Below are 13,077 nucleotides of genomic sequence, written 5' to 3'. Positions count from 1 at the left end.
GTAGGTTTTTCCAACTAATGTTTAGCGGCCATTATATTAACCACTAAATACATCTGAAGATAGGTTAGGTTTCACCTTTAGCGTCCATTATATTGCCGGAAAATCCATTTTAATTGCCACTAAAAATCATAGCTTTAATAGCAATTGTTTAGCAGCCATTATAATGGCTACTAATTTCGTCCCAAAAATGACCTAATTTGCACCTTTAGCGTCTTTTTTTATTGCCGGTAAATTTAATTAGTTAGTCGCTAAAAAGTAACCCTTTCAACAGCAAATGAAGGGTAAAATTTATTAACGTAAAAAATATTAAAATTTTAACAACAATTGTATTGCCTCGTCTAGTCCTTTTTACAACCTTTATTTGTTGCTGTTAAAATTATCTTCCAAATAACAAATGCTAGAAAAGATGTTACTATTAATTCATAAAATATAATAATTTTTTAATATCAAGAAAAATAAAAGAAAGAATATTCCATAGTATGAATGTATCAGTGAAAAAGATTAAAAATAATTATATTGTTTAAACTAAACAAGTAATGTCATTGTAATTAATCATGTCGAATACCAACAATAATAAAATAGTACATGCATAGCCCTCAAACTATTTCTGCAACTCTTCATCCTATTGAAATCCTTCTCCTACTAAATTTTCAAACTTTATCAGTATAACCTGAAATAATAAAATAAGTGAACGTCAGAAGAAAAAATTGAATGTAAAACAGAAAAATCGTGAGTCTACATCTAAATTATATTGTGAAAGTAGTCCATCTTAATCAACTAAGCTATTTCCTTAACCATGTTATTTCATTTAAGTTAGTACGGTCAATTCTCAATTCTAAATTCAACACATGAGAGGCTATGTTATCTTATCTTCAGTAACAGTTGGTGGAACGACTACATAACACAATATGACTAACCAAGCTATCAGTACTCATTCAGATATAATAATATAACATTAAAGAGTACATTATAGTTCTTGAATGGTCATAAGGGTCAAGATAAAGAGTTGCTGAGGTTAAAAGCAAATGCAGCAAGAATGAATCAAATTGGTATTTCTTAATAGCAGATGCAACCTTCCAAGGATGCACGAACCCAAATGAACAATAGCTTAAGATTTGTAGTACTAAATGTTTTCCAGATTTACTTCTAACGTACAAATCAATGGTAAGATTGAAATTTTTTTAAGCCAATATGTGATCATATGGAAATGTAACAGCAAGCCTAGAACTCAATTTCAATTAGCTAGTATATCGCCTATATCAATTTCTCCTATTCTTCTGCTCACAATTTTATGAGAAGAAATACTAATATTCATAGGTGTTGCTAGAATCTTAAGATTGAACATCTCAACCAATTCAGATAGAAGACTTTTACAAAGTTATTGTAGAATTTTTCAACACCCTGTAGCAACTTGGAATTCCTATTACACACTAACAAATGTCTTTTCTCTCCTCTTTTGAGTATAATTGAAGTCTACATTAAAGTTAGACCATTAAAGTTAGACCTGAACTTCCCTCCAACTTATTACATCTCACGCACCCGGGTTTTCTAAATCACCCTCCCATAGCTTACCAAATACAATCCAACCACCAATTAGAAGTAATGATATTTATTGCACTACATGTTACCTAAGCTTCAAAAATTTGTATTGTGTTACCCGAAAGAGCAAATCAGTTAGAATCTAACTAATTAAAACAATAACATAATAGACCAAAGACACAAATAGGCACAGGAATTTTCAATAATTAAATAACTATCGCCCATTTCTAATACATACAATCCAATAATATACGCATATAGATATATGTAAACTCATCATACCTCATTAATAACCCGTATTTGACTGTTGCTCTTCTACACCTTCAACCAATACAACTGAAAAAATAATGTAGAAAGTCAACATGAGTTGCAACAAAATAAGTATTATCCATCTCTCCAAAAGAAAGTACTCCAGAGACAAACTACAAGCTAGTAACCACAAAAATGCACAACAAAAAAATAATCGGCAATACAACTATAGATAACCAAACTAAAAGCAGCTCAAGGACCTTTCTGAAGGACTTTAAATATACCCTAAATAGATCATATCATACATACCTTCATAAAATAAACACCAACTATTGGCTTAGGGTGAATCAGGAACATCCTTCCAGTGCAAAAACAAAAGAGTCACGGGAGAAAGAATTCTCTTCGAATAACTAGTACTACCTCTAACCACAATAATGCCAAAAAATAAACCTACAGTACCAATACTATCTTTTTCATTGAAATATAAGGTGAATGAGAAGCAATAAGAGGCTCAAATTATCAGAACCACACCAAGTTGTTCCTTGTACGAAGGGATAAAAACGTTGGACCAAGTCCTTAATTTATGACAAACTAAGTTACTGAGATATTAGTTGGATTTACAAAAAGTTGACTTAATAATAAAATGTTCACTATTCATTAGCGACTCGAAATAAATTCAAACTGGTGCAAAACACAATTCGCAACATATTGATCATAATTCAAAAGAGGAGTACCATGTTGACATATTCAAGTATAAGAGCAATACCATAAGAAGATGGAGTATTTTCACAAATACTATGATTCTGTTGCACTTGTGGTACTCATTCATGACCACTGTTGGTATCACGGACCTGATTATTATTAGCATGTTAGATAAAATTAATATAATTAGACTAATGTTTAAGAACAAATGTCTTAAACTTTTGAATTTGAGTTACCTGTCCAATTGAGATTTCATTGATATTCTGAGACATATATAACTCATTAGGAGCAATTTTGCACATGACTTTTCTCATCCATAATAATTCAGGTTTCATCGAACTCATTTCTTCATTTTGTTTTCCATTTAGCTCCGCTAACTCTATTACCTTTTGTTCTAACCTTTTTACCTCATTAGAAGAATCCTCTAGATCAATATTTCCTATGAAGATTTATTACCCTATAGTATAGAAGGAGTTGGACCAAGTCCCAAACCTTGAACATATCCACTTTTTTTATTTTTCAAGACTTGAGAATATACATCTCCTTCCCAAGCAACACTCTGAGGAGGATGGTCATTTAGTCTCTCACTATTATTTCTCAATCTTTCGTTTATCATGTCCTGATTAGAGAGAATTGTCAAAGAAATTAAAATCTATTCAGAAATAATATAAAATTGCTAAAAGAAAATACTTCTTGATTTGGAAGAGGTATTTTTGAGGAACTGAAGATGCAAATAATATTGTTGAACCTAGATTTAATTAAAACAGATGAAGTTCAAAAAATAAATCTAGGTTTCAATCCCATTTCTTACATTGTAATGGAGTTAGTTCTGGAGTTCTAGCGACAATCCCTAGAAAGCTAGCCAGCTTTCGACCCTCTTTCCCAATGAATTGGTTACGACTATTGATTTGCACATCAATTGTCTTCCCTGGAGGCATCTTCCAAATATCGTTTAGTAAAATATTATGAAGGAACAAACAAATTAGTGATATCGAGCCTAGCATCTTAAGGTATGTTTAAAACTAACAGGTATAAAAAAGAGTGTTACCTGAATCATCATTTTGTTGAATCTCGGTGTCAGCCGAATTATTAAAATCATTAGATTGGCCATCATGTGTTTGGGCTTGAGAGTAGTTCTGACCATCCATCAGTTGTTCAATATAAGGTTGCACACCTTCATCATCACATTGTTCTTCAATAACCATTCACTTGCCACCTCTGGTTCACATTGTTTCTTCTCCAAAATGAAATAATTATTTAGCCGCAATAACATATAAAAGTCATATTAATTACACAAAGAAAGACACATCAACAAAATATAGTAGATATTGTCGCACCCGACAACAAAATTTAAATATTTAATTATAAGAACACCTTAGCATTTCATAATCTAATGGCTACAAAAACAAAATAGAAGTAAAAGAAAGATAGAGAATTCACTAAAATATTAGATAATCTACCAGTACAAATATGGATAAGCAAGCTGGTTGATATGCAACTTCTATAGAATGTGACCAAAATTGAAAGACGAAAACATATTTTATTTAATGTTCTGAATCGTAAAAAATGCCCTTTTCATTATTATGTAAACTCCAATAAAAACCTACAGGGATGAAGACTTAATGAAAGCACAAACTACTAATCCCGATATGCAATATGATTAACATCTTTGACAATAAATTATTTGCAAAAATAGAAGGAACAAAGGTCTGTTCCTAATCACTTCCGGTACCGTAGCGAAAAATGGGGCAAGGAAAGGATAAGTTTTGCCAAATTTTTCAAACTGATGTTTACCCTTAAATTGTATGATTTGATTTCAATTTAAGTTTCTCCAAATGGTGTAAAAACATCCAGAACCACTACACGTTCTGACCACAACCAAAGTAAAATAATTTTATACCTATCTCCCATCCAAACTCTACAAAGATATTTGTGAGCAAAGAAGAGACAGAGAAGAGATGGAGAAGTAATAAAAAGGTATTTTCAAAAATATAATACCTGGGGATGGTGGCGCTGCCATGAGACAGAAGTTCGGCGGTAGTGCAGCAACGATAAGAATTACAGGGGATGAGAGATTTGTATATTTCTGAAATATTTTCCTAAATTTACCCGACTTAGGCGGAAGGAACATGAGGGAATATGTTATTTTATTCTAAACATTTAGAGGGAATATGTTATTTTAGTCTAAATATTTGGAGGGAAGGATAAAAATAATACTGGAGTACTTTTTATTGTGGCAATTCCTTTTTATTGCCACTAAAAAGGTACGTAATATCGGCTAATGCTTATTTGCCACTAATGTTTTCGTTTATAAAGTTATTTAGTGGCCATTATTCTATTGCCGCTAGTTAGTTGCCACTAAAAATCTATTTTGTAGCAGTGTGCGTTAAACATAGTACTTGCCATCTGTTGGATTTAGGTTATGTATATTGTTTTTTGTCATTCTGGGCTAATATTCTTGTATTTGTTGGCTGAGTTTGTGGGGTAGTATTGCTGATAACACGTGTGAAGTCATGCTCTTGGTGGATCTAATCTTTGACATGGTTAGATCCATGGGATTCAAAGCTAAAATGGAACTCTGGGTGTATATGGAAGATCTGACAACCTTCGGAAAGACTATTGCTGAAATTTCCATCATAGCCATTAGGATAGTTGTTTTGATAGTTTAGATTAAGTTTGTCTATCATTTCATAGATTGAGCTTTATTCATTTTGTTTAGTCATAGTTGGTTGACTAATGGCTCATAATCTGTGGATTACTGCCAAAGAAATACAAAATTTCGATATAGACAGATTCTGATGTGTAAATATGCTGGGACAATTAGTACTGAATGGTTTTAGTAGTTGATCTTTCATGTGTTGGATTCATTTGAAAGTCCAGGATGATTGTATAATGTCACTAGCTCGTTTCTTTTGTGTGTTCACTGGAAGGGTCTGTTGATTAGTATGCTGGCCATGGTGTATTTCTTTTCTTTTAAAATTTTGAGGTCTAAGTTCATACACTTTCAAAGATTATTCAATATTTAATAGCTAGGAAATATTCAGATTGGTTATCGTAGAATTTCATTTGTGATTGAAGTAACTACACGCCTGATGTTAATGGATCAATTAGTAGTTTAAGGTAGTTTAAGTTAATATTGTATTGCTAATATTGTTAGTTAATTAAAACCCATAATATGGTTAGTCAGCATTTAATTTTCAGGATTTATGCAATCTTTTGTTATAAGTGTGTTCAAGAGGGTCGAGCTTCAGTAGGCTTTAGTAGCAATTAGGCCAGGCGTTGGCCCAAATGGGTTGGCCTGATCGAAATCACCCCTGGTGTGTTTTCTGGGTCTTTCTCATTTCTAGGGCTCAATTTTAAAGCCCAAACAATGCCGGCATTGTTATTCTTTAAAAACTTGTGATCAAATGGCCTAATGGGCTCTCTGTTGGCCCAATTTGTCCCAAAATAATTGGAGTCAACATGTCTACCCAACACCTATCTATAATTAGAAGCTTCATATTGAATTTAGACTTAGTTTAAACATGAACCTTCGTAGTTTGCTTTAGGCGCGTTTATAATAAAAATCATCATAGCTACGGGTACGGTTCTCGTGAAGTAGTTGTGATACATAATTTCCAAATTCGGGTGCACATTTCATGTGACCCTTCCATAACTTCTAATTGTTAATAAATTAAACATGTTGTAGATTGTGGGTACGGTTCTGACACGATTCACAATATGTACCAAACAAACAAGTGTACGATAATCGTAACTTGTTCCAGAATAATTTCATAACTAATTAAAAGCGGTTGAAGGTTAAAAATGCACATAGGTTTTAAATATGTATTAAATTAGAAAATTAGGCCAATATTAATAGTTGGGTGACCGTGCTAAAACCACGGAACACGGGAATGCCTAACACCTTCTCCCGGGTTAACAGAATTCCTTACCTAGATTTTTGTGTTTCGCGGACTGTAAAACAGAGTCAAACTTCCTCGATTCGGGGTTTTAAACCGGTGACTTGGGGCACCATAAATTATCCCAAGCGGCGACTCGGAATAAAATAAATAATCTCGTTTCGATTATTGTCACTTTAATTAAAAAAACTCCCATATACCCTTTTGGGTAGAAAAAGGAGGTGTGACAGTCTCATAAAGGGGAATTGAGGTAAACCCTGACAAAATTAAGGCCATAGAAGATATCCCTGATCAACTGTAAAACGTAAAGGAAGTCCAAAGGCTCACATCAAGGTTGGCAACTTTGAGCAGGTTCATTTCCCAGTTATTGAAAAAATGTCATCACTTCTTCACACTGCTCAAAAAGAAAAATAATTTTGAATGGACACCAGAGTGTCAGAAAGCTTTGAGGGATTTGAAGAGGTACTTATTAATCCCTCAATTGCTCTCAAACCCAAAAGAAGGTGAAACATTTCTAGTCTACCTCGCGATCTCAGAAATTGCAGTAAGTGTAGTTTTAGTCCGTGAGGATGAAGGTACGCGATCTCCCATTTATTATGTTAGCAAAATTTTAATGGGAGCAGAAACTCGCTACCCACATTTGGAAAAACTGGCCTTAGCTCTCGTAGTTACCGCTCGGAAGCTGAGGCCCTACTTCCAGTGCTACCCGATAGTCGTGGTGACTACTTTCCCTTTGCGGAATATCCTCTATAAACCCAAGCTCTCGGGTAGATTAGCCAAATGTATCGTCGAAATGTGTGAGTTTGACATAGAATATTAACCAAGGACTATAATTAAGTCACAAGTCTTGCCTGACTTCATGGACGATTTCAGTCTAGGACTACTGCCTCTAGCAACCAAGGAGGCAGTAATAGTGTCAGAATCGACATCGAGGGTTTAGGCCTTATTTACGAACGTAGATTCCAATGTAAAAGGGTCTAGACTTGAAATAGTCTTAATCACGCCTTTGGGGGGAAACATTAAGGAAAACTATCAGAACGATCCCTTTAACTAACAATGAAGTAGAGTACGAAGCTTTGATTGCAGGGATTGAATTGGCACGGGGAATTGATTCCGAGGTCATCGAAATCAAATGTGACTCACAACTAGTTGTAAATCAGGTCTATAGGATCTTTGACTCCAAAGAAGAACGCATACAACAATACCTGATAAAGGTCTAGGCTATGTTAGCGCGATTCCAGGAGTGGTCAATTACTCGTATCCCAGCGGAGGATAACGCAGAAGAATATGCATTGGCAAACTTAGGATCATCGACAAAAATAAAGGGATCGAAGTCCGGGATGGTAGTGCAACTGATGAACTCAGTCCTAGACACAGATGGTTACTATGAGGTAAATTCGCCTAGTTTGGCCTGAGACTGGAGAAATTAAATAATTGACTATCTCGAGCATGAGAAGTTGCCCGAAGACCCCAAAGCATCACGGGCGTTACGTACCAAAGCAGCACGATATAGCTTCAAGAGAGGTCAATTGTATAGAAAATCTTTCCAAGGCCCACTGGCTCAGTGCTTAGGAGCGTTCGAAGCTAACTATGTCATAAGAGAGGTCCACGAAAGGATATGCGGCAACTACTCAGGCGCAGACTCCTTGGTGCTGAAGATGGTACGAGCAGGATATTAGGCCCTGCAAGTAACAGGACGCCAAGGACTTCGTACAAAAATGTGATAAGTGCTAACGCTACGTACCACTAGTGCATCAACCGGTAGAACCCTTTCATTAAATTTTATCCTCATGTCTGTTCATGAAATGGGGGATAGATATCGTCGGACCGCTACCACTGGCTCCCGAAAAGGTAAGATTTCTTTTAATTCTGACTGATTATTTTTCTAAATGGGTGGAAGCATGTCCTTATCAAAAGATCGGAGAATGCGAAGTGGTCGATTTCCTGTGGGAAAATATAATTTGTAGGTTTGGAATACCAAAAGAGATAGCATGCGACATTGGGCCACAGTTTATCAGTGCAAAAGTTACAAAGTTCCTCGAAGATTTGAAGATAAAGAGGATCACATCTTCTTCTTATCATCTGAGCGCAAACGGTCAAACGGAGTCAACGAACAAAGTGATTATTCAAAACCTCAAGAAAAGGTTGGAGGCGACAAAAAGCAAACGGCCCGAAGAATTGCTCGGAGTTCTATGGGCCTACTGAACAACGGCCAAGTCGACCACAGGAGAAACTCCTTTTTCCCTTGTGTACGGTGCTAAAGCTCTAATCCCGGTGGAAGTAGGTGAACCCATTTTGAGATATTTTCGGGTAGATGAAGAATCGAACAACGGAGCAATGTTAATCAACTTGGAACTGATCGAGGGACAACGGGACTTGGCACATGTAAGAAGCCCAAAAGTAGAGAATGGAGCAAAATTATAATCAAAGAGCCAACCTCCGTTATTTCAAAGTAAGAGATTTGGTTATGAGGAATGTAACTCAAAATAACCCGGAGCTCAACGCAAGAAAGCTGAGTCTAACGTGGGAGCGTCCTTACCGATTTTCACCTATCACCGGTAAAGGTTCATACGAGTTGGAGAACCAGAATGGAAAAAATTTGCCCAGCAATTGGAATGTGGCACACCTCAAAAGATATTATTGCTGATGAACATTATTTGAGAAGAAAGTATGTGCTGCACTCTTTTTCCTTTCGTTCAATTTTTGTCCCAATTGGGTTTTTCTGGAAAGGTTTTTAACGAGGCAGCGATGGAAAGCATACTATGATGACAGTAGTAATAAGACCTTTAATAGCAAGGCAAATAAGCAAGTTTCCACCCGGGGATGATTAGATAATCTTTAGCTCGATAGCAAATTCCCACTGGGAAGTTAAGTTTGCTACCGAGCAAAGGTCACCCGACCGTTCACGAGCACGAAATATTAAAGGATTGTTAGATAGTCTTTTGCTCGATAGCATGGATTTCTAAGGGGAAGTAAGGTGTGTTTCCGAGTTAAGGATTATCTAGAAATTCATTGGTGGAATCTTTGAAGGCACAAGACTTCCAGTATTCCAGTTCACATTCTTCGCATTTGAACATTGGGGGGAAATGATATGAGGACACGTTAACAATGACTGCCATGTCAATCAACAAACGAAAACCCGAAAACATAAATGCATCATCGCGACCAGGGACTGCGTAGCCAGCCCCGTAGAAACAAGTTGTACAAGATAGCCACAAGTAATGGCAATTTCTTTTTAGCATAGTAAATGCTTGTGTACTTTTGAAAATAGAAGGAATTATATGAAATGATATCCTTTTGTTTTTATCTTGTTTCTTGTCTGGACGATGGACTAACTTTGTCATTTGAAAGTTAAACAAGTACTTCAAATGTTAGTGCCATAATGAACAGGAGACGTCCTTCTTAAGAGCACCGTAAACATAAGAGGGCACTCTCTTATGAAAGCACTCATGTTAAAGGGTTGGTTTCGAAAGAATATATGTCTGAAATCAAAATGCCTTCGGGGAAAAATGCACCCGAAGACGTACACGAAAGGATGCAAAAAGTAAAATTGCGCAAATACTTATAGAAACCCTCACGTAAAAGGGTTAATGCTCGGAACCAAAGTGCTTCGAGGAAAATACATCCGAGACTACACATAATAAAGCGGGAACAGAAAAACATGCGCAAAATTCTTAAGGAAATGCAAAGGTTAAAGACTTGCATAGATATTCAAATGAAAATGAGACTCAAATAATACTTGAGCAAAAAATATGTTTATATTTACAAAAACGTGCCAAAAACAGCAAAGGTACAAGGATGGGAAAAAGAAAAGAAAAGCTAAACTGCAGTATCTCTAGAACCAGGAGGAAGAGAAGTGTCCGCGCCCCCGGGAGAAGTAGGTGTATCAACAATGGCTCGACATTTTTCCCAATTTGGTCTTTATCATCATCGTACTCTGATTCCTCTTTAGTTCCCGAGAACTCGAAACCGGAACAAGAAGAACCAGGAGCATCAGACTACCTGAAGTCCATTTTTAGCGCCAACCAAGCTCTCGGGCCTTAGCAATTTCGGCGTCAAAGTTAATGATACCTGCTTTGGCCTCTTCCAAGGTTTTTCTTCTCATGTTGTACATGGCATAAGTGTTTTCAACAATCAGGGAAGACACTCGACGCTTAAGTTCTTCTTTGAGTTGAGTTACCTCGGCAGAAAGGCTTTCCCCAACGGGCCTAACAGATCTGAGGCTAACATCAAGGTCGCGGATTGTTGAAATAAAGAGTCTGTGATGCTCGATAGTTTTCATGTACTTCTCTTCCAACTGGGCATGGTTCACCCCTGCAACAGCAAGCTATTCGATTTTGGAGTTCAAGGTTGCCTCTAAGTCAGACACATTTTCAGCAGTGGCAGCCTCGCGCTCTATTGCAGCAAGAACAGTGTCCTGAACTTCAACCCATTTGACCTTGGCTTCATCAAATCTAACCCTAAGCGGGACAATATATTGGATAAGGGTTACCACCTCTTGCTCACTTTGCTACAAACAAGCCTCCAAAATAACAGCCTTAGTAGCTTTGGTTTCTAGTTCCGAGAGGCTGAGAACAATTTGGTCCCATTCCACCAAAAGTTGATCCTGCTTAGAAGTAAGTTCCTCCTTCTCACAAATCAACCTCTGAAGGCCTTCAGAAGCAAGAAAGTTGGCCTATAAAACTAGAGAAATGAAACTTAGAATACATTCATACAAAAGTAGAAGAAATAACAAACGAAGAAAGGAACGCACCGCTGCGGCATTGTGCATGGCATTATTCAACAAACACTCACCCGAGAGTGCTTGAATCTTTTCCCAGTCTTTCTTTGAAGCAAAAGGCTTCAAATAATTAGCAAGCTCCACCGGTTGGGATAGCAGGTTGCATCTGGTAGAGACTGAAAGAGTAACGTTCCTCTTCCTATGGGGATCTTTAGAAGGGGCAGCATAATTTTGGCCCAATTTTCCCATGAATTGGGGACTAGGGAAGAGGAACATCTCCTTCGTGATCAGATGTGGCTGACGGAGATGATGTAGCGGTTGCTGGTGGAAGAGTAGATGAAGATGGAAGTGATATAGAAGTTCCTGGTGCTAGTGAAGACGGGGATAAAGCTGATGGAGTTGAAGGATGTGAAGTAGCTGCATCAAATGCAGTGCTAGTAGTTGGATGCTCGTCAACCAAAGATGGCAGTGACTCGGTACTCAGCCCCGCAGTACCGAGCATGGAAGTTGGGACCCGATAGCAGGTGTTGGAATTTCCCACTAAATCAAACTCCCCCCAAAGCGTCAAGGAGTCGTCCACAGTTGGTGTAAATAACTCAAGAAATTGAGCATTCTGTTGAGTTGATGATGAATGGTGCCTTTTGTGTATAGAAGCCCCATTATCACTAGCTTCTCCATCATCATCGACCACCACGCTGTCTATGACCGGCCCAGGAGGAGGGCTGGGGATCACAACTTCCGGAGACGACTTATGGGCAATAGTTTTCTCCCTCTTATTCTTTTTCCCGTCCACAAAAGAACGCCTTCTTTTTAGTTGCTTGTTCTCCGGCCGGAGACTCCATGGTAAAACATTTGTGCCTGAAGCAGGCCTGTAGATACCTATTCGAGTAAGTGCTTCCTGAAGCAGCCTCGCTGCATCAGCAGGATCGCCAATACGTCCTCCTCGGGGACAACAACAGAGCCCACGGATAGACCTAATTTCATGAACAAGTTATAAGGGTTCAACCAAGTTCTTCACATAAAATGAAAGCAAGGTAAGTTTAAATTACCATGATTTTTGGCTTTCCACCTGTATTTAAGGGCCAGTTCTTTTCAGAAACAAGTTTCGGGCGGCGTAACGTCCAAGATCTTTTGAACACACCAGTCCAAGCCTTCCACCACCGATGGGATCCATCCAGTTGTTGAAACATGCAAAGGGTGAAGAGTCAATACGACCACAAAGGAGTATTTAGTAAAAGGAAATATTAATTGAAGATGGTACGAGTGCAGCTCCAAGCAGCCAGAAATGATGAAATCGTTGTCAGAATGATATGATCGATGGCAATTGCAATGAACCGTTCCATCCACACACGGTCGTTATCATCATCCATGCTGGTCAACAGAGCATGGTGACCATGCTTGTAGAGGTTTATCATTCCCCTACGGAAAATCTTGGGAGAGTAGAGATTATATCATACGAGCTAAGGTTAGCTCTTCTCCAATCTCCTGGCACAAATGCGGAAGGCAGGCAACCGTCCTCCACATAGAAGGAATTATTTGTGCCAAAAGTACTTGGTAGCTGAGGCAAAACTCCGCAATCACGGAATCCAACTCTCCACTCAAAGAAAACGCACCCAAAGTAAAGGGATACATGTAAAAATATATAAAATCCTCCTTGGAAAGGGTCACTCGCTCTGATAGATCGGAGCAATAATATCTAACTCATGGTAGGAGCAGTCTTCCTTCACAGTAGGAATACTGGAAGGACGAATGGAAGAAGGGTACCTACTGACAGCCCATGTACGAGGGTTAGCAATAGGGAATTTCTCTTCGAAGTCTTTTGTGGTATTAAGACTTCTAGGGATGATGGAACCCAACGTTGGAGGAGCAGAATATTCGGCCTTGTTCTTGTTCATTGAAAGACTGACACGTTTTGAAGAAGAAGCCGTTGAATGGATGAAGGAAAAGGTTTTTTGTTTGAAGAGAGTT

The 13,077-nt window shown here is 37.7% G+C and overlaps 1 protein-coding gene across 5 annotated transcripts; it reads right to left on the bottom strand.

Moving 5' to 3' along the window:
• Nucleotides 1-501: 501 nt before the first annotated feature.
• LOC104245973 (uncharacterized) lies at nt 502-4,801 on the bottom strand. 5 transcript variants are annotated; one of them, XR_715861.2, is made up of 6 exons: nt 4,489-4,800; nt 3,539-3,724; nt 3,302-3,418; nt 2,555-2,639; nt 1,822-1,875; nt 502-670 (listed from the first exon to the last, which is right to left on the bottom strand). XR_715861.2 is itself a non-coding variant. In XM_070150032.1 (5 exons), the coding sequence occupies exons 2-4, from the start codon at nt 3,693-3,695 to the stop codon at nt 1,826-1,828; spliced, it is 324 nt and encodes a 107-aa protein (XP_070006133.1). In that variant the 5' UTR covers nt 3,696-3,727; nt 4,489-4,801; the 3' UTR covers nt 502-670; nt 1,822-1,825. The 5 variants fall into 5 exon arrangements, 2 of the variants coding, with proteins under 2 accessions (XP_070006133.1, XP_070006132.1); XR_715862.2 differs by lacking the exon at nt 3,302-3,418 and having other exon boundaries at nt 4,489-4,792; XM_070150032.1 differs by lacking the exon at nt 2,555-2,639 and having other exon boundaries at nt 3,539-3,727; nt 4,489-4,801.
• Nucleotides 4,802-13,077: the final 8,276 nt, after the last annotated feature.

The sequence above is a fragment of the Nicotiana sylvestris genome, chromosome 6 (genome assembly GCF_000393655.2).
Source record: "Nicotiana sylvestris chromosome 6, ASM39365v2, whole genome shotgun sequence".
Taxonomy (NCBI): Eukaryota; Viridiplantae; Streptophyta; class Magnoliopsida; order Solanales; family Solanaceae; genus Nicotiana; species Nicotiana sylvestris.
The sequence above is the reverse complement of the archived record's forward strand: the minus strand, read 5'-3'. Positions and strand labels throughout refer to the sequence as shown.

What these genes read in the sequence shown, in the direction of transcription:
- LOC104245973 (XM_070150032.1), bottom strand. Translation starts at nt 3,695, where the DNA reads ATGGTTATTGAAGAACAATGTGATGATGAAGGTGTGCAACCTTATATT. An exon ending in TCAACAAAATGATGATTCAG is followed by an intron (nt 3,419 to 3,538) that starts GTAACACTCTTT and finishes AGATGCCTCCAG; the next exon opens with GGAAGACAATTGATGTGCAA. An exon ending in AGAACTAACTCCATTACAAT is followed by an intron (nt 1,876 to 3,301) that starts GTAAGAAATGGG and finishes TTATTTTTTCAG; the next exon opens with TTGTATTGGTTGAAGGTGTA.